The sequence below is a fragment of the Tachysurus fulvidraco genome, chromosome 5 (genome assembly GCF_022655615.1).
Source record: "Tachysurus fulvidraco isolate hzauxx_2018 chromosome 5, HZAU_PFXX_2.0, whole genome shotgun sequence".
NCBI lineage: Eukaryota > Metazoa > Chordata > Actinopteri > Siluriformes > Bagridae > Tachysurus > Tachysurus fulvidraco.
The window spans coordinates 2,624,094-2,647,312 of NC_062522.1; the positions used below are offsets into that span (position 1 = coordinate 2,624,094).

General features: G+C 43.4%; 1 protein-coding gene across 1 annotated transcript; it reads right to left on the reverse strand.

The window, feature by feature from the left end:
- Nucleotides 1–699: 699 nt before the first annotated feature.
- Nucleotides 700–18,827, reverse strand: bin2b (bridging integrator 2b). The gene is made up of 12 exons (XM_027174081.2): nt 18,493–18,827; nt 16,296–16,376; nt 9,588–9,642; nt 7,970–8,064; nt 7,787–7,882; nt 7,500–7,607; nt 4,380–4,465; nt 3,284–3,359; nt 3,101–3,183; nt 2,048–2,597; nt 1,735–1,833; nt 700–1,429 (listed from the first exon to the last, which is right to left on the reverse strand). The coding sequence occupies exons 1-12, from the start codon at nt 18,595–18,597 to the stop codon at nt 1,319–1,321; spliced, it is 1,545 nt and encodes a 514-aa protein (XP_027029882.2). The 5' UTR covers nt 18,598–18,827; the 3' UTR covers nt 700–1,318.
- Between the last annotated feature and the right edge of the window lie 4,392 nt (nt 18,828–23,219).

Below are 23,219 nucleotides of genomic sequence, written 5' to 3' on the forward strand. Positions count from 1 at the left end.
AAGGACCCAATGTTGAGGTCTCAGCAGCTTGTGGGCTTGAACCCCTGACCTTCTGATCAGTAACCCTGAGTAAGTGGGAGATGGTAGCTTAGTGGTTAAGGTGTTCAACTACTGATCTGAAGGTCATTGGTTCGAATCCCAGGTCCACCAAGTTGTCACTGCAGCACGACCCTTAATCCTCAATTGCTCAGGTGTGTAAACAAATAAAAATGTACGTCACTGTATAAGAGTGTCTGCTAAATGCTGTAAGTGTAACCTGAAGCCTTAACCGCTGAACCATCACATCATCCATAAATGTGCACATGTGCATGTGTTCCATAATCACATGACCTTTATGAGAAATCTCCTGATTTCTGTTCTTCTCTCTCTGCACTGTGACAGTCCTGACCTGCGAACACTTTATACAGGTCAGGAGCGGTGCTACTGTATATTATCTGGTCATTTCTAATATGATTTTTTATGTCATTCTGGTCGTCATTAATTATTCTAAACCTCCATGTGAATAAATATTTATAACTACGTAAGTGTTTTAACATACGAAATACATTTCTTAAACTTATTCACCAACATAAAGCAAGCATTTCTTTCCCACTTTAACTCCAGCCAACATGTGAAGCACAAAGACACAAGCATTAAATCAGCTGCAGAGCCGGTATTTCACCAGCAGGTGGCGCAATTACACAAATACCAGGAAAAAAGTACATTTACAGACATGAAATCTTTATTGAAGTAAATTTATGTATTGTTAAAAATATATGTATAAAATATTTTATACTTTTCACAGTTACTTTTTATTTTAATGTAACTTTTTTTCTTTTCTGTAGATTGTGACTGAAAGAGAGATGAAAAGTTTGGGAAAAGAAATAAAACGAAAAGGCAACATGAACTTTAAACACTGAAATCATCATCAGCTGTAACAATGATCTGAAAATACTGAAGAAGAAAAAACACGTCATTTCAGGACACAAGAATATATTTATCATATTTTAGCGCAACCCCCTCACACACACGTGTGCAAACACACACACACACACACACACGCATGCATGCGCAAACACACACGCACACTCGCATGCATGCGCACACACGCGCATGTGCAAACACACACACACACACACACACACACACACACACACACACACACACACACAGGTAACGTGTAAAACACTGCAGTTTGTTACAGTTGTGTTAATGAAAGTGAACACAATGTAAAGAAAGGAACTTGGGTCTGATTGCAGAACTGAAAGCACGTGCTCTCCGAGTCGCAGGGTTTCATTTGAAGTTGCTGAGTCAGGAATCAAAAGGCGAGGAGTCTGACTCAGGAGTCGATTCGCTGAATCAGCGTCTCCGTGACGATGCCCGAAAGAAGCGTCAGGTCTTGATGTTTGATCCAGTCCTCTTCTATGATCGCCCACACCGTGCCGTCCGGCTACACACACACACACACACGCAGATACACACACGCGCAGACACACACACGCACGCGCAGACACACACACACGCAGACACACACACGCGCAGACACACCCAGTGAGAGCTCGGTATTTGTATAAAGATCAGCTTCTCTAGCAGGACACACCCACATCTAGTCACCTAGAAAATGAGCGCCCTTTGGTCTGTTTTGTGTACCAGACTTCTGGATTTTCTAGATTAGTTTATACTTTTGAGAATCAGAACATCATTCATGATAAAGTCTTTATCACCTCCCACCCCCACATCCCCCACCCCACACACCTTTTCTTCTTCTTCATCAGCGAACACGAGCAGCACGTCTCCTTTACTAAAGAGTAACAGAATGCCTTCGTCCGATTCCTGCGTCTCTAAAGCAACGGCCTAGAGAACAAAAAGTTATCACAGAGTTAGTTTAGAGAACCTAATAAACCTACACACGCACACACACACACACACAGGCACACACACGCACACACACACACGCACACACACACGCCGCACACAGGCACACACACACACACAGGCACACACACACGCACAAGCAGTTAACCGAGTGCTAGTTTGACGTGCTCATGGTCGGAGGTTAGCGTCTCACCTTGTAGAGGAATCCAGGAGGTTGGGAACTGTCCGTTTCCTGACTCGTCACCTCTGACTCGTGTCCTTTCTTCATCTCTTCACTTTGTTCCATCTTTCCTTCTCCTCCATCTTCTTTCTCTTCCCGTCCCGTCTCCTCTTCGTGTTTGGTCGTGATGACGGGTTCTGCTTCATGAGACACTTCATCTTCCTCCTCGGTCGGAGTTTCAGACGTATGCACTTCCTCTGAAACACCTTCGTCTTCCTCTTCCTCTTCGCCGTCTGGCCGCTCTGTCGTGTCCCCATTGGAGGTGTGGTGTTTATCGCTCCCGCTCTCTGAGCACACAGACTGGCGACTGGGAGCGCTCGCAACGCTCTCGGCAGAGCTGGAGTCGTCAGAATTGCTTATGTCTGGCTGCGTGTTAGCGGAGCTGGAGCTGGAGCCTGCGTCTCTGTGTGCCAGTTCAGCAGGAACACTGAGTTTACTCACAGCAGGATGATCAGGAGGAAACGCCGTGTTACAGGGAATGGGAGCAGAGATGGTCAGGGACTTCTTCTTCTTCGAGGCAGTACTGAGGAACACACACACGTACACACAGACACACACACAGGTTCAGGGTACACGACAAGCTGAAAGCCATTTCATAGATATTTAAAAATGATCACAAATCTGTCTTCAGTTATTATTATTATTTGCATCAACACAACAAGGCAGTTATAGGAAAAGATGAAAAATTCCTGATATTCCAGAGTAACTTATTAATCAGTAGTGTTGATGATTAATGAAATAAGGAATAAACACTGTGTACGTGTGTGTGTCTCTCTGTGTGTGTGTCTGTGTGTGTGTGTCTCTCTCTGTGTGTGTGTGTGTCTCTGTGTGTGTCTGTCTCTCTCTGCGTGTGTGTGTCTCTCTCTCTCTGCGTGTGTGTGTCTCTCTCTCTCTGCGTGTGTGTGTCTCTCTCTCTCTGCGTGTGTGTGTCTCTCTCTCTCTGCGTGTGTGTCTGTGTGTCTCTCTCTGTGTGTCTCTCTCTCAGCTCTGATATGAGATGAGGTGGAGGTGGAGGTGAGGAAACACCTGTTAAGGCCTTTGATGATGAAGGTTTTGGTGGAGTGCTGCGTCTCCAGCTTCTTCATGACGTTATAGATGTCATGGTTTAACTGGAAGAAGAAACAAAACCAAAGCAGTTTCTCGTCTTTCACCTCTGATCTCTGTCTGTAATGAAGTGGTATAAAGTAGAGGAGAGGAAGCAGATCGTACCACACTCATCTCTTTGTAGAAGACGTCCCTCAGGTTGGAGATGTTCTGAAACACGGTGACGTAGCATCCGATACGACTGAGAGTGCGCACACACACACACACACACGATATTCACTTTTGGTATAGTACAACTGTGAGAGACTGTTTGTGTGAGTGTGCGTGTGTGTGTGAGTGAGTGTGAGAGTGTGTGTGTGTGTGTGTGTGAGTGAGTGTGTGCGCGTGTGTACGCAAGTGAGTAAGTGAGTGAGTGTGTGTGCGTGTGTGTGTGTGTGTGAGAATGTCCCATGTGCATAAGTCTTCACCCCAAACACTTTCTGTAGTTTAACTGAAATTGACTCAACTGGTGTTTTGTGTCAAAATCTCAATTAGTGAAGTAATAAAATAAATAAAACAAACAAAACCCTGAGATCATGAAGTGATGTAAACAAGTCAGACGTAAACAAGTCAGACGTAAACAAGTCAGACGTACTGTAAACAAGTCGGACGTAAACAAGTCAGACAAACAAGTCAGACGTACTGTAAACAAGTCGGACGTAAACAAGTCAGACAAACAAGTCAGACGTACTGTAAACAAGTCGGACGTAAACAAGTCGGACGTACTGTAAACAAGTCGGACGTAAACAAGTCGGACGTACTGTAAACAAGTCGGACGTAAACAAGTCAGACAAACAAGTCAGACGTACTGTAAACAAGTCAGACATAAACAAGTCAGACGTACTGTAAACAAGTCAGACAAACAAGTCAGACGTACTGTAAACAAGTCAGACAAACAAGTCAGACGTACTGTAAACAAGTCAGACGTACTGTAAACAAGTCAGACATAAACAAGTCAGACATACTGTAAACAAGTCAGACGTACTGTAAACAAGTCGGACGTACTGTAAACAAGTCGGACTTAAACAAGTGGGACATACTATAAACAAGTCGGACGTAAACAAGTGGGACATACTATAAACAAGTCGGACGTAAACAAGTGAAGAGGTGAAGGTGTGAACATGACGTTACCACCACCCACCACGTGTCACTGTGTTAGAATACAGACTTAATGTCAATTCAAAAAGTTTTACAAACACTTAGATCAGGTTTGACCTCTGACCTTTGATATAGGACGGGCAGCTCCTCCCTCAGCTCTGTGTTCATGACCTCAAACACATTCTGAGCTTTACTGAACTCCTCCTCTGCCTGAGGAACAACAACACTGTCACAATAAATAATCACTACACCAACATCACAGACATCAGACACCACCACCATCACAGACATCAGACACCACCAACATCACAGACACCAGACACCACCAACATCACAGACACCACCAACATCGCAGACACCACCAACATCGCAGACACCACCAACATCACAGACACCACCAACATCACAGACATCAGACACCACCACCATCACAGACATCAGACACCACCAACATCACAGACACCAGACACCACCAACATCGCAGACACCACCACCATCACAGACACCACCAACATCGCAGACACCAGACACCACCAACATCGCAGACACCAGACACCACCAACATCGCAGACACCAGACACCACCAACATCGCAGACACCAGACACCACCAACATCACAGACATCAGACGTCACAGACATCATGAACATCAGACACCAACATCACAGACATCAGACACCACCACCATCACAGACACCACCAACATGACAGACATCAGACGTCACAGACATCAGACACCAACACAGACATCAGACACCAACACAGACACCAACACATCAGACACCAACATCAGACACCAACATCAGACATCAGACACCAACATCAGACACCAACATCACAGACATCAGACACCATAAACAGACACCAACATCACAGACAGACACCATCATCAGACACCGACATCACAGACATCAGACACCAACATCACAGACATCAGACACCATAAACAGACACCAACATCACAGACAGACACCATCATCAGACACCGACATCACAGACATCAGATACCAACATCACAGACATCAGACACCAACACCACAGACACCAACATCACAGACAACAGACACCAACATCACAGACAACAGACACCAACACCACAGACATCATGAACATCAGACACCAACATCACAGACATCAGACACCAACATCACAGACATCAGACACCAACATCACAGACATCAGACGTCACAGACATCATGAACATCAGACACCAACATCACAGACATCAGACACCACCAACATCACAGACACCAACATCACAGACATCAGACGTCACAGACATCAGACACCAACATAACAGACATCAGACGTCACAGACATCAGACACCAACATCACAGACATCAGACGTCACAGACATCAGACACCAACATCACAGACATCAGACGTCACAGACATCAGATACCAACATCACAGACATCAGACACCAACACCACAGACACCAACATCACAGACAACAGACACCAACATCACAGACATCAGACACCAACACCACAGACATCATGAACATCAGACACCAACATCAGACATCAGACACCAACATCACAGACATCAGACGTCACAGACATCATGAACATCAGACACCAACATCACAGACATCAGACACCACCAACATCACAGACACCAACATCACAGACATCAGACACCAACATCACAGACATCAGACGTCACAGACATCAGACACCAACATAACAGACATCAGACGTCACAGACATCAGACACCAACATAACAGACATCAGACGTCACAGACATCAGACACCAACGTCACAGACATCAGACACCAACGTCACAGACATCAGACACCAACGTCACAGACATCAGACACCAACGTCACAGACATCAGACACCAACGTCACAGACATCAGACACCAACACATCAGACACCAACATCACAGACATCAGACACCAACACATCAGACACCAACATCACAGACATCAGACACCAACATCACAGACATCAGACACCAACGTCACAGACATCAGACACCAACGTCACAGACATCAGACGTCACAGACATCAGACACCAACACATCAGACACCAACATCACAGACATCAGACACCAACATCACAGACATCAGACACCAACATCACAGACATCAGACGTCACAGACATCAGACACCAACATAACAGACATCAGACGTCACAGACATCAGACACCAACATAACAGACATCAGACGTCACAGACATCAGACACCAACACATCAGACACCAACATCACAGACATCAGACACCAACATCACAGACATCAGACACCAACATCACAGACATCAGACGTCACAGACATCAGACACCAACATAACAGACATCAGACGTCACAGACATCAGACACCAACATAACAGACATCAGACGTCACAGACATCAGACACCAACATCACAGACATCAGACACCAACATCACAGACATCAGACACCAACGTCACAGACATCAGACACCAACACATCAGACACCAACATCACAGACATCAGACACCAACATCACAGACATCAGACACCAACGTCACAGACATCAGACGTCACAGACATCAGACACCAACACATCAGACACCAACATCACAGACATCAGACGTCACAGACATCAGACACCAACATCACAGACATCAGACACCAACATCACAGACATCAGACACCAACATCACAGACATCAGACGTCACAGACATCAGACACCAACACATCAGACACCAACACATCAGACACCAACACATCGGACACCAACACATCAGACACCAACACATCAGACACCAACATCACAGACATCAGACACCAACATCACAGACATCAGACGTCACAGACATCAGATACCAACACCACAGACACCAACACCACAGACACCAACACCACAGACACCAACACCACAGACACCAACACCACAGACACCAACACCACAGACACCAACACCACAGACATCAGACACCAACATGACAGACATCAGACGTCACAGACATCAGATACCAACATCACAGACATCAGACACCAACACCACAGACACCAACACTACAGACACCAACACCACAGACACCAACACCACAGACAACAGACATCATGAACATCAGACACCAACATCACAGACAACAGACACCATAAACAGACACCATAATCACAGACATCATACACCACCATCACAGACACCCCCACCATCACAAACACCCCCACCACAGACACCCCCACCATCACAGACACCACAGACATCACCAACCTTAAAAGACATCACATTCTTTCAGAGGAAAGAAAACATAAAACTCACTTTAGATATTTTGGCTTCGTCTTTCTTCTTTGTGCTCTGCAGAGACTCTAGATGATGACGAGCCGAATCATAATCCACCAGTTTACGCCCACGTTTAGCAACTCGCTCCTGACACACACACACACACACACACACACACACACACACACACACACACACACACACACACACACACACATTTATTTCTATCCACAACCAAATACGACAATTAATAAATCATCCACAAACATTTTCCCTCCATATTTAATAAAGTATATTTAGTTTTCCTGGTGAAGTGAGACACACACTTTGACCTCGGGGAACTGACTGGTGTAGTTCTCCATCGTTCGAACCACCTGATCGCTCAACTTCTCCTCATAATCGTTCCACAGCAGATCCTCGCTCTGACACCGAGACGAGAAGAAACACGCTTTAACGTCGTTAATCACAGAAAAGACGTGAGTCCGGTGACGTGAGCCATGAGTTCTCACCTGCATAATAACAGCCAGATCCTCGCCACCCTGCCAGTCCGACTCGTACACGTCCTTCAGGGTCTGAGAGAGACGCTTCGACGCATCGTGTATCGCTACGAGACGGAACAGTAAAGGCACAAAAAAACTACATTTACTTCAGAAAATTGTTTTTAATAAAAAAAAAAAGACAAAGGTGTTTAAGTTTTTTTAAGTAAGTACAGAATTATAGATTTAATACCTATTTTATTAAAAAATGTATTGTTTTATTTATTTATGTTTATTATTAAGTTTATGTATTGTATTATTTATTTACACATTAACCAAAACTCATCAGGTTATTTACTTTAATTAAAGCTTTATTGGGGAATAATGAAATATCTGGTGACTTTTTTCTTGAAATTTAGTTTCAGTTTGAAAAAAGTTAACATGAAAACTCCACCTATGCTAACGCTAACAGCTAACGTGGCAGTTTCCTGTCAAATCAAAAACTCACCACACAGAAACACTGCTGCACTTTACAGACCACCTCACAGACCTTAGCTCTGATATTTACAGACAATAGAATACACTGACCACACACACACACACACACACACACACACACACACACACACACACACACACACACAGTTTCACAATACGCTATTAATAAGCCACTCTCGCTTCCACCTTAACTCAAAAAAACGAAACACCACCAGAGAAACATTTAGAACCTGCATCTGCGGATGGCCATAGACCACACACACACACACAGTGAGAGATTGTGTGTGTGTGTGTGTGTGTGTGTGTGTGTGTGTGTGTGTGTGTGTGTGAGTGTAATGTTGTCCATAAATATAAAAGCTGAGATCTCAGATTTTATAAGAAGTTTAGAATTCTCCTTTATTATACTGATCCTTCTCTTTCTCACTTTCTCTAAATCTTCTGAGTTTAGATAGAATATAATTTCCCATTTAATGTGTAAATGAGTGTGTGTGTGTGTGTGTGTGTGTGTGGGGAGCTTGGTAGAGAGAGACAGACAGAAAGAGAGAGAGAGAGAGAGAGAGAGAGAGAGAGAGAGAGAGAGAAAGAGAGACAGACAGAAAGAGAGAGAGACAGACAGAAAGAGAGAGAAACACACAGACAGAGAGAGAGACACAGACAGACAGATAGAGAGAGAGACACAGACAGAAAGAGAGAGAGAGAGACACAGACAGAAAGAGAGAGAGAGAGACACACACACAGACAGATATATATATAGAGAGAGATCTGTTTTTGAGACACAGCTCATGACAGTAATCTTAATTCCCCTAAACTCTTTTTTTCCAGTTTGACTCAGAGTCCAGATGAAGAGTCACTTGACTGTGACATGGCGTTTAGTGTAGATTGTTATTAATGTACAGAAGATAAACAGGTGAATGTGAACAACGTCACTCACTCGTTCACCTCTGTGTCGAGTATAAAGCTGCTTCACTTTCACATCCTAAACCAGTTTGGAGCTTTCTGTTCTTTTCTCACTGTAATTCAGTCCCTACAGAATTCTGTTGCTTTTCATGTCAATCAGACGCTCCCTCGGCGCTCTACACGTCTCCTCTGATAAAAAAACAACTCTTCAACCTCTTAAAAATCTGTGTGGAGTTTCTCAGTACGAGCGTCGTACCTTTGACCGCGCTGTAGTACGCCTTCACGTCCTTGTACAACCTGGAACCGTCCGTCTGCGGGAAGAGAAAGAAGGTTCACATCGTTCTGAAAATGTGTTCACATCAACATTCTTATCAGATTTCATCTCCACACCGGAATCTTTACTTCTGCATGAAGAAAACGGACAAATGCTCAAGAAAATAAAGTGCTTTTCTACTGTAAACAAGAACCTGTGCTGAATTTACTACCTCTCCTTTTATGGTACTCTGTGGGCGGAGCCAGAAATACTGCTGCTTTTCTACACGTCAGTTTAATATGACCGTCAAACATCAGATTCATTCCTCGTCACTACATACAGGCTTCGCTAATGCTAACTTTCATACATTAAGCGTTTATATTAGCAGCTAGTCAAAAAACCCACGATTCAAAACACTGCGCGTTAGCCAACATAACAGCTAGAATACGTCGTGCTGTTCTATACATGTTTGCTTCTATGCTACTGTAGATGGCACTGTAGTATAATTAATGCTAAGTGTGGAGTTAAATAGCTATTTACAGTTCATTACATTTACCAAGCTAATATTAGCCTAACGTTTTGTTTAATAAACAAGCTTTAAGTATCACGCATTGAGAGTGACAGTCACGCATTTGGGTCTTTTCTCCCGCCACACATCGTATTTCTCACACAGAAAAACTTTTTGACTATTTATCATATATTTAATAAGCCGCAGCGCCCACAACGTATTGGTCCGCACCGCCGTCTCTATGGAAACAGGCAGGAATCAAGCGCGTCTCAGTTCTTAGTCGAGTCTGACACTTATCAGCCAATCAAAACAAGAGGCTACACAACAGCCAATCAGAAAGTAGCACTATCTGGGTCACACACACACACACACACACACACACACACACAAACTAATAAATGGAAATTAAACAAATACTTTGCATGTTTAAATTGCGGTCAGTGATCCTTACCAAACAACGACTCCCCCATTATTATTATTATTATTATTATTATTATTATTATTATTAATAATAATAATAATAATTATGGGGGGATGGAGACGTCACGCTTGCTTGTCTTCAAAACTTGAGAGCCTTGCTAATTATATTGTGCCTTTTTTTTTAGCAAGCTAGATATTAGCTAGCTGAATTATTTGTGCAAAACTTTAGAAAAAAAATCGCCCATAAAAATGAGGTTTAAATTATATAGCATGTTTAAGGATGGTGCTACCGTGACGACGTTAGCACCCTTAGCAAAACCTCCACAATGCGACGCATTTCTTCTATGTGGTGAAACGAAAACTGTTTTCAAGCCGTAGTGGTTTCAGCACGTACCAGGGCGGTCGCCAGAACATACAGAACGGGGCGCTTTATTTATTTCCATAGGGGCATTTTTACAATCTGAGAAACATTTATTTATTATAATTAAAATAGACCACGTTCAATATTTAAACAAAATGCCAAAACACAAGACACAAGTGTTCTATTCAACGATTCGAAAATACTTTTCCACGTTATAAACTTCTCTGTTTGTTTTCTCTTAACATTTGTATTGGTGTATTCTTTATTACTCATTAGGAAGTAGGAATACACGATCACACGCCCTCCTGCTGCCCTGTCCATGAGGTGATCTTGTGTCTCGGTTGACAAATTCTCCCTGCCTACCATCTCAGTGATGTCTCCAGATTTGTCTCCACACTTGTTGTCATGAATCGAATGAATCTTTAAACCACTTTTGCTGTAAAAAAAACCCCGCCAAAATCTGATCGAGATCGCACACACTACACCCCCCCCTCCCCACGGCGACGGGCCTGGCGCCTACTGAAGAAAAAACAACAGCAAGGTAAATATATTAAGTTTACCAAAAATAGTGACACCCTTAATAAGGCCAAAATGTGTTTATATATGATGTAAGTCTAAATACATATTTACACAGTACATTTAGTCCATTTCCATTAAAGCGTCAGTGAAAGTTTTAAGATTTCAGTCCAAGTTTTTTTTTTAAACGTAACTCGTTTTTTCCACTCAGGCGTCATCTTTGTTTCCCTTCAAGATGTTGCACAAGTTTCTGGAATTTCCAGCAATGTCAAAAAAAGCCCTGGAGGCTACAGCATGGTGTTTATCACGGCTGCTGTAAATCACAACGCGCCTCAAATACGCCAGCAAATCAGGACAGAAATGTAAGCAGGAGGAACGCCTGTAAATCTTCCTGGATTAGAAGTAGATCTACAGAGCTGAAGGATCTATAACTAATTTATCTGATGAAATCATGACATGTTTATTACAGCAAGCCTGCATGACTCACAAGGTCATTACACAGTCAGTCGGTAAGATCAGAATACAGACAAACTGAGATTAGCACGTTAGCAACAACGACTAAACTTAACTAGCTGCTCATTTAAAAACAATTAAATAAAAAAATAAATAATTCTCCATTTTAACTTGTTCTTGATCCTGGTTGAATTTTTAAAGAACATCAAAACACTGAAGCTTTATGAATCGATGTCAATCACCTCAGAGCTATTTAAAGGTTCTTATAATACGTTGCTAAATCCTGTTAGCTGCGGCGTGTCAGGTTGTCGGGGGCGATGGGAACATGAGTGAGGAAGAGGAGGACGATGTAAAAGGACGTAGTGGATCTCTTACATATTTGGCAGCCAGTGAGGCTTCTAGCATGGTTTCTTTACACAGTGTACAGTCTTCGTCCTCCACCCTGGAGAGCTGAACCCTCAGCTGATGAGAGCTCCTGGTGGAGAACCCACAGGCACTGTTCTCTCTAAGCTGTGGTCAGGAACGTCTGATGATTCTCTCATGCAGACAAAAAGCCATCGTTCCGACAAGCAACCGGTGTCGGTCCCTCGAGCAAGACTCTGTTCTCCAAGAAACTCGGACTTACTTGGAGATACGCAAAAGGAAAGAATTTCACTGTAGCGCATGTGTGTATGTGACAATTACAACCTTCTTCTCCATCTCTCAAGGTCTCAGGACGTCACATCCGGCTGGCTCATTAAAGATAACGAGCACGTGTGAGAGAACCTCACAGTCCAGTTAAAGGCAAGTGTCCAGTGACTTGATGATGATGATGATGATGATGATGATGGAGAGCGTGACTGTTCCTGCACACACAAAGCTTGTGTGACATCAACACAGAGGATTGCGTAAGAGCAAGAGGGGAGGGTGGGGCTGTGGGGCTGTTCAACCTGCAGGGGCATGTTGTGACGCGTCGTTTTCTTTCGTCTAACCTGGTTTTCTGCAGAATTCCCAGTAAGTTCTCTGATTAACTCCCAGGAAGTGACTGTGATATTAATCACATCACACACATCAGTCCCGAGTCATGTCCCTCAGCTGGATCGGTGTGAAGATCTTCATATGTAATGAGATTAATATCCATTGCACCTTGTTTTTTTTTAATCGTTATTAGCAGTGCATCGATCACAAGCAAAAACAGTTCTAGTTAGATCGAGATTAAGATGGAGAGATTGCGACGGCGCTCGGCGGCGCTCTGGGTGGAGTTTCCTGTCATACAACACGTTTAACAACAAGAATAATACCTGACATTTTCCCACATTGGTTTGTTTCTGAGCTCAAGTAACTTCACTCAGACTTATAGCAAGCTCCAAAACCTACATCCACCTCATGGAGCACTGATGTCCTGCTCCACCTGAAGACCAGGGCAGTGATTATTACCTCACACTGTGGTGAGGAGCCGAAGGTCACATTTACCACAGGGTGGTTACATTAGCTAATGTTATATTTACAATAAAACGTGTGTGAGTCTCGTCACTGTTCAGCACACAGTAAACAGTCCTGGACTCTGATTGGTGTTCAGGTGCTGATTAATTCTCTCTAACAGCAGCTCTGACTGTAGATCAGCTTTATATTAATGTACTTACTCGGATATCTTATCGTTTCCATAGTAACACCACATTCCCCTTGTTTGTCAGATTAATCAAATTATCATCCTCCCTAAAAGTGAAGCTTCCTACGAAGTGACTGTTTGTGTATCGTGTGGAAGGAGCCTGCAGTGTCAGAGCTTTGTAACGGTCAGAGGGGAAGCTGGATTTTTTCACACACACACACACACACACACACTGACTGACTGACACACACACACTGACTGACTGACACACACACACTGACTGACTGACACACACACACACACACACACACACACACACACACACACACACACACACACACACACACTGACACACACACACTGACTGACACACACACTGACTGACACACACACACACACACACTGACTGACACATACTGACTGACACACACACACACACACACACACTGACTGACTGACTGACACACACTGACTGACTGACACACACACACTGACTGACTGACACACACACACACACACACACACACACACACACACTGACTGACACACACACACTGACTGACACACACACACTGACTGACACACACACACTGACTGACACACACACACACACACACTGACTGACACATACTGACTGACACACACACACACACACACACACACACACACACTGACTGACTGACTGACACACACACTGACTGACACACACACACACACACACACACACACACACTGACTGACACACACACACTGACTGACACACACACACTGACTGACACACACACTGACTGACTGACACACACACACTGACTGACTGACACACATACTGACTGACACACACACACACACTGACTGACTGACACACACACACACACTGACTGACTGACACACACACACACACTGACTGACTGACACACACACACACACTGACTGACTGACACACACACACACACTGACTGACTGACACACACACACACACACACACACTGACTGACTGACTGACTGACACACACACACACACACACACACACACACACACACACACTGACTGACTGACTGACACACACACACTGACTGACACACATACTGACTGACTGACTGACTGACACACACACACTGACTGACACACACACTGACTGACACACACACACACACACACACACTGACTGACACACATACTGACTGACACACACACACACACACACACACACACACACACTGACTGACACACACACCCACCCACCCACCCACCCACCGGCACACACACCCACCCACCCACTGGCACACACACCCACTGACTGACACACACCCACTGACTGACTGACTGACTGACTGACACACACACACACACACACACTGACTGACTGACACACACACTGACTGACACACACACCCACTGACTGACACACACACACACACACACACACACCCACTGACACACACACACACACACTGACACACACACACACACCCACTGACACACACACACACACACACACACACACACACCCACTGACACACACACACACCCACTGACACACACACACACACACACACACACCCACTGACACACACACACACTGACACACACACACACACACACACACTGACACACACACACTGACTGACACACACACACTGACTGACACACACACACTGACTGACACACACACACTGACTGACACACACACACTGACTGACACACACACACTGACTGACACACACACTGACACACACACACACACACACTGACACACACACACACACACTGACACACACACACACACACTGACACACACACACACACACTGACACACACACACACACACACACACACTGACTGACACACACACACTGACTGACACACACACACTGACTGACACACACACACTGACTGACACACACACACTGACTGACACATACTGACTGACACACACACACACACACACACACACACACACACACACACTGACTGACTGACTGACTGACACACACACTGACTGACACACACACACACACTGACACACACACACACACACACACACTGACTGACACACACACACTGACTGACACACACACACACTGACTGACACACACACACACTGACTGACACACACACACACTGACTGACACATACTGACTGACACACACACACACACTGACTGACTGACACACACACACACACACTGACTGACTGACTGACACACACACACTGACTGACACACATACTGACTGACACACACACACACACACACACACACTGACTGACTGACTGACTGACACACACACACTGACACACACACACACACACACACACACACACACACACACACACTGACTGACACACATACTGACTGACACACACACACACACAGACACACACACAGACTGACACACACACCCACCCACCCACCCACCCACTGGCACACACACCGGCACACACACCCACCCACTGGCTGGCACACCCACCCACCCACTGGCACACACACCCACCCACCCACTGACACACACACCCACTGACTGACACACACCCACTGACTGACTGACTGACTGACTGACACACACACACACACAGACTGACTGACACACACACTGACTGACTGACTCACACACACACACACACACTCACTGACTGACACACACACACACACACACACACACACACACACACTGACACACACACGCACCCACTGACACACACACACACACTGACACACACACACACACACACCCACTGACACACACACACACACACACACACACGCACTGACTGACACACACACGCACTGACTGACACACACACGCACTGACTGACACACACACGCACTGACTGACACACACACACACTGACTGACACACACCCACCTGTTGTTTGTTCAGATTTGCCGCACACTGCTCGAACTGCTCGTCTTTCGTCTCCATGGTTTTCCCGAGTTTCTGAAGGACCTGCGAGACAAAAACATGGTCTGTTTCAGACAGAGCTATCAGACACTCAGCCATGAGAGACACCGTGTTCTGGACTGCTGCTGCTGCTCAGATCAAATCAAGGACAGAGACCTGTAACTGTTCCATGGGAAAAGCTGAGTGATTGTGTGTGTAAATTAATGTCCCCTGAAGCCTGGGGGGGAAAAAAATAACCCCAAACTGAACTGTTTGACCCGTACATCATGTCCATCAGCTCACTTTAGCTTTCGCACATTTCAGTCCAAATCGATCCGATTTAAAAATCGCTAATTTGCTAAAATGACCTAACTGTATTTTACTAGCGTAACCTGTTTGCTAACGCTAGTTAGCGACAGTTCCAGATGGGAAGCGAGTCTAGTGTAAGTGACTCTGATGTGTGTGTGTGTGGGGGGGGGGGGGGATTTGTTTGCTAACACACTGCACAGGTTCTGCTGATTATCGCTACATTTATTTCTGATGCAACTTTTCTCACTTTCACTCGAGTATATTTTTAATCGATCACTTCTGCTTTTAAACTATTTCATTTCTCTCTACATTTTCTTGCCCTGCTATTTTTTTTTCCTTTTGATTTCTCTTTTTCATTTTTTAATTAGTTTTTTTTATCATGTGCTTAACTACAATGCACTGGAAATAACCCCCCCACCCCCCCGACACAGCAAGTGAACTTCACACACTGAAGTGAACAGAGAGAGAGAGAGAGAGGAAGTGAACGAGGGCAGGAAGCAGCAGGCAAACACACACACACACACACACACACACACACACACACACACACACACTACCCATTTAGCTAAACTACACATGACTCTGTGTGTAAACAGTTTTCTACTTTACTAATCAGACACACAGTAAGGCTTCGTTCTAAACCACAGCCAGTGACGCGACATGAACAGGCACTGAAACCACATTTCTGTTCCCCAACTAGTTCCACTCTCCAGTTCTGAATCACGGATCAGTGCACACTTCAGTTTTTTAAGAATTGTTTCATCACTGCTGATAAAAACGTTAGGACTCGTTTCTCTTTCTAAAGGTTTCTCAAAACCTTACAGCTTAGATGTTAATTTAACACACGCAACTCAAATCAAGTCCATTACGCCACCATCAGAGACCAGTACACACTCCTACAGGTCCAATACACCACCATCAGAGACCAGTACACACTCCTACAGGACCAGTACACACTCCTACAGGTCCATTACACCACCATCAGAGACCAGTACACACGACCATCAGAGACAGGTACACACTCCTACAGGACCATTACACCACCATCAGAGACCAGTACACACTCCTACAGGACCATTACACCACCATCAGAGACCAGTACACACGACCATCAGAGACCAGTACACACGACCATCAGAGACCAGTACACACGACCATCAGAGACCAGTACACACTCCTACAGGTTCATTACACCACCATCAGGACCAGTACACCACCATCAGAGACCAGTACACACTCCTACAGGACCAGTACACACTCCTACAGGTCCATCACACCACCATCAGAGACCAGTACACACTCCTACAGGACCAGTACACCACCATCAGAGACCAGTACACACTCCTACAGGACCAGTACACCACCATCAGAGACCAGTACACACTCCTACAGGACCAGTACACACTCCTACAGGACCAGTACACACTCCTACAGGACCAGTACACACTCCTACAGGACCAGTACACCACCATCAGATTGCTACAAGTCCATTAGAAATCTATTACACAGGTCTAGAATCAGTCACTGGTTCAACATTAAATCATTAATATTTGATATGAACATGATGCTGAGCATAAAAAAGCCCTTATTATGATCACAACACACACGCGACACACACACACACACACACACACACACACACACACACACACACACACACACACACAGAGAGAGACACACACAAACAGAGAGAGACACACACAGAGAGAGACACACACAGAGAGAGACACACACACACAAACACACACAGACACACACAGACACACACAGACACACACAGACACACACACACCACCCTGAAAGCTGCATGATTTACTGTGTGACATGTAAAGAGATGTTCATGGCGTTTAGAAGCTCAGCTGAGGCTCTTTACCTTCTCCTGTGCTCTGTTCATGGACTTCTGGAACTTCTTGGCCAGGATTCCGGCTCCAGCTCCGATGTTTCCGCTGATGTTGGAGCTCGTTTTATTCTCAGCCATCTTTATTTTCTACTCTCAAACACATACACACACACACACACACGCGCATACACACTGTCTGTCTGTCTGTCTGTCCCTCACACACACTTTTTATATGCGTGTGGCAGTGCGACTTCCTTTACAGCAGTGTTATGGGCGGAGTGCTGCAGTGTAGCGGAGCACACACACACACACACACACACACACACACACACACACACACACACACACACACACACACACACACACACACACACACACACACACACACACACACACACACAGCGACAGAGAAGAAGTGAAGTGTTTAACAGCACTTACTCATCTTCTTGCATGTCACAACGCGCGTGCGCGTGTGTGTGTGTGTTGTACCGAAAACACACTCAAAAGTGAACCTGACAGGAGTGTGAATCTTACACTCAGGGTTGCCAGAAAAAAATACAAGCCACTCCGTGTGTGTTTACAAGAAAAACAGAAAGAAAGATGAGAAGAAGAAAGTGTGGGATGGAAAGATAGGCATTAAGTAAACTAGCAAGATGGGAATAAAGAGACAGACAGACAGATACACACACACACACACAGAGAGAGAGAGAGAGAGAGAGAGAGAGAGAGAGACAGACAGATACACACACAGACACAGAGAGACAGACAGACACAGAGAGACAGACAGACAGACAGATACATACACACACACACACAGAGAGAGAGAGAGAGAGAGAGACAGACTACCTTTAATATATATCTTTATAAAAACACTGAAGCTGGACGCTGTTCTATGTGTTTTATTATTAATTATTAGGTCTCTATTATCAGGTCTAATTAATAACAAGCAGCCTTCACATTTCGGCTTCGTCCCAAACCTCAAATTGCTCCCTAATGATTAGTTCACCTTAATTACACTCTTAATGACCGCAGATGTATTTATTGTCCTGCAGGTGGCGCTGTTTACTCACCTAATTAGTGTTTTAACTTAAACCGTCAGTGGCGCAGTTTCACCTTTGCAGGCTGATTATTATATTATATTATATTATATTATATTATATTATATTATATTATATTATATTATATTATATTATATTATATTATATATTCTACTGTTATATTATATTTTCTGCTAACAGCCTTTCTGATTAAAAAAATCCTCCCAAATCCTGATAACAAAAATTAAAAAAATATCAAAGTAATATCAAAAAAGTCTTAACAGAAAGTTAGAAAGAGGTTACTTTTTAATGTCGTGTTTTTCTATACAAAACGAATAAAAATAAATAAATTCTATAAGAAATAATGAAATAAATCACCCAGATTTCATCTCTGATGAGATTCAGATATTTAAACGTAACTCCGCCCCAAATAAATGGCCACGCCCCCAATTGGTGCTCAGATTCATACTGAAATTCATTTATTTATAGAAATTGTGTTTTTCAACGATGGAACTCAAATATAGACATCAAATATGAATGAATGAAAGGAAGCTGGTAAAAAACCTGCAGGTATCAGAAGGTGAGAGGAAATGAGAACCTCGTGAGAACTTTATTATATTAATATATAAACAACACCATTTACAGCAGGGGACATTTTCTTATCCAGACAATACAGACTAAAGATACCATGAGACTAAAACACTGTTTTTCCTTTTAAATAAACACACACAACAAACAGGAGAGAAAGTGCTAGGTGAAGTGTTTCATGAAGAACTACACAGGTGTGAAAAAGTCTTGGCACCCTTCCTGATTTATTTATTTTTTTATTTTTTTTACATTTGTCACACTTTAAATTTTCTGATATCAAACAAATATAAATATTAGACAAAGATTAAACACAACGTGTAGCTTTTAGATGAAGATTATTAAGGAAAAACTAAATCCAAACCTACATAGCCCTGTGTGAAAAAGTGTTTGCCCCCCTGTTAAAACATAATTTAACTGTGCTTTATCACACCTCACAACACCTCTTGTACAACATGTCTGTAACAGACTCACTGTAAGTTATCGAGAACGCTAGGTCTCGATAACGAAGGTCTCGCTGCTAGGAACGAAGGTCTCGCTGCTAAGGGCAGAACAACCAGTTATTAGGTTTAGGGGGCAAATACTTTTTCACATAGGGCCATGTATAGGTTTGGATTTTGTTTTCCCTTAATAATAAAAACCTTCATGTAAAAACTGCATGTTGTGTTTAATTGTGTTATCTTTGACTTAAAAAAATCAGGAAGGGGTGCCAAGACTTTTTCACACCACTGTAGGCCTTTACCCGCCATTTGAAGCTGTCTGGACCTCTAGAGGAAGTTCATCCCACCACCTCGATGCAGAACAGAGAAAAGTCTTGTAGTAAACTTCCCTCTTACCCTGAGAGATGGTGGGACCAGTGGGGCAGTGCTGTAGATCTGAGGGTGTGAGGTGCAGTGTGAGGAGTGATGAGGGCTTTGGGGTAAGAGGGAGATGCTCTGGTTTTGTCTTTGTAGGCCAGCATCAGTGTTTAAACCTGATGTGTTCAGCTACAGGAGTCAGTGGAGGAACACGGCAGTGTGGTGGTGTGGAGAACTTAGGCAGGTTGAAGACGTCACACAGCTGCATTATGGGTCATTTGTAGAGGATGAATTGTGTTCATATGTAGACCTGATAGAGAGAGCTGCAGTAGTCCAGTGTCGACATGACGAGTGACTGGACAAGTACCTGAGCAGCCTGTGTGGGGAAAAATGGCCGAATCCTTCTGATGTTGTAGAGAAGGAACAGACACGAGCGAGTCATGTTAGCAACATGTGACAATAATAATAATAATAATAATAATAATAAGAGTTTAATTTGCAGAGTGTACAATGAGGAGTAATCTCAGAGTGTGAGACAGATCAGGACGTGTGTTGTGTGTTCTTGTGGCCAAACAATGATTTAATCTCTCACACGTCCACGTTCGGCTCCGACTCCACTCACACACACACACCTTCACACACAGACAGAGCGTCGACCTTATTGAGACTTTAAATAAGCTATTTAAATTAGTAAAGGGTGCACAAACTTTTGTACTAAACTGTAATTACCTTAATGTTGAAGTTAGTGCCATTTAAAGTTTTTCTTTATTATTCTTTTATAAAGCGTTACAGATTTAACGGCTAAAAGAGAAAGACTTTCTTAAATTCCTTTAAAAACTTTCATTTGCTCCTTTAAATTTTGTCATCATTCCAGTTTGGTGTCTGTGAAAATTAATTATGAAATATAATATAAAACTTTAATTTATAATACAAACTTAAAATAATTATAAACCAATTTTTAATTCACATAAATAAAGCTAATTATTAAAATCCGTAATGAAATCATAGTGACAGAATGAGAAGTTTGATCCAATTCAATTATGCAAATGTATTCGAATTGAACACGTACGCATACCGCCGCTTTAATGTCCGTCGTCCTTCGGTGTGAATGAATTAACGAACGTTTATCTTTCATTTATTTATTGGATGAAATGCAACAAGCACAAACATGAATAATTTACTCTCAATGGTGCAGAAGAAAAAGTACAATCGTAAAGAAAAAGAGCGCTGGAGTCGAATAATAATAATAATAATAATAATAATAATAATAATAATAATAATAAAATCAAGAGAATCAACAGCAAATAAACAACAGAATATTTCAGAAAACAATGATTACTTTCTGTTTCTCACTAAAACAGCGTGACGTGATCGTTCTTTATTTAACACCATGAGATACTATAAATAAAACCGAGCAGCTTAGAGACGCGGTACAAAGAGACCCAGCTTCACACGTTTACACGTCCCTCTGTCGCTCCCACGACAACGTCACTCGTTCATCAGGGGTTTAAAAATCTTTTTTTTTTTTTTTTTAAAGTGTAAGTTTAAAAAAAATAAATAAATAAAATTTCTATTAAAAAAAAAAAAACATCTCTCTGAGGTATCAAAGTTTCAACAGCAGCCAAACGATCTGCAGACAAACAGCAGAAAGGAAGACGTTTAAAAATGAACAAATGAATACAAATTAAAAAAAAGGAAAGTTTTACTCTTAAAAAACATAAAATATCTGCAAATGTGCGAGTGTTTCTGTAAATACAGTATTTTTTAAATACTCGAGAGCAGCGAGGTAGAAGGGCACACACACACACACACAGTCTCACACACACAGTCTCACACAGTCTCACACACAGTCTCACACACAGTCTCACACACACACAGTCTCACACACACACAGTCTCACACACACACAGTCTCACACACACACAGTCTCACACACACACAGTCTCACACACACACAGTCTCACACACAGTCTCACACACAGTCTCACACACAGTCTCACACACAGTCTCACACACACACACACACACACACAGTCTCACACACACACACAGTCTCACACACACACACAGTCTCACTCACACACACAGTCTCACTCACACACACACAGTCTCACTCACACACACACAGTCTCACTCACACACACACAGTCTCTCTCACACACAGTCTCTCTCACACACAGTCTCTCTCACACACAGTCTCACACACAGTCTCACACACAGTCTCACACACAGTCTCACACACAGTCTCACACACACAGTCTCACACACACACACAGTCTCACACACACACACAGTCTCACACACACACACAGTCTCACACACACACACAGTCTCACACACA

Coding starts and splice junctions, on each gene's coding strand:
- bin2b (XM_027174081.2), bottom strand. CDS start 18,597: ATGGCTGAGAATAAAACGAGCTCCAACATCAGCGGAAACATCGGAGCT. Junction 9,643..16,295: donor CAAATCTGAACAAACAACAG/GTGGGTGTGTGT, acceptor CTCTTCCCGCAG/ACGGACGGTTCCAGGTTGTA. Junction 2,598..3,100: donor ATCATCAAAGGCCTTAACAG/GTGTTTCCTCAC, acceptor TGTGTTCCTCAG/TACTGCCTCGAAGAAGAAGA.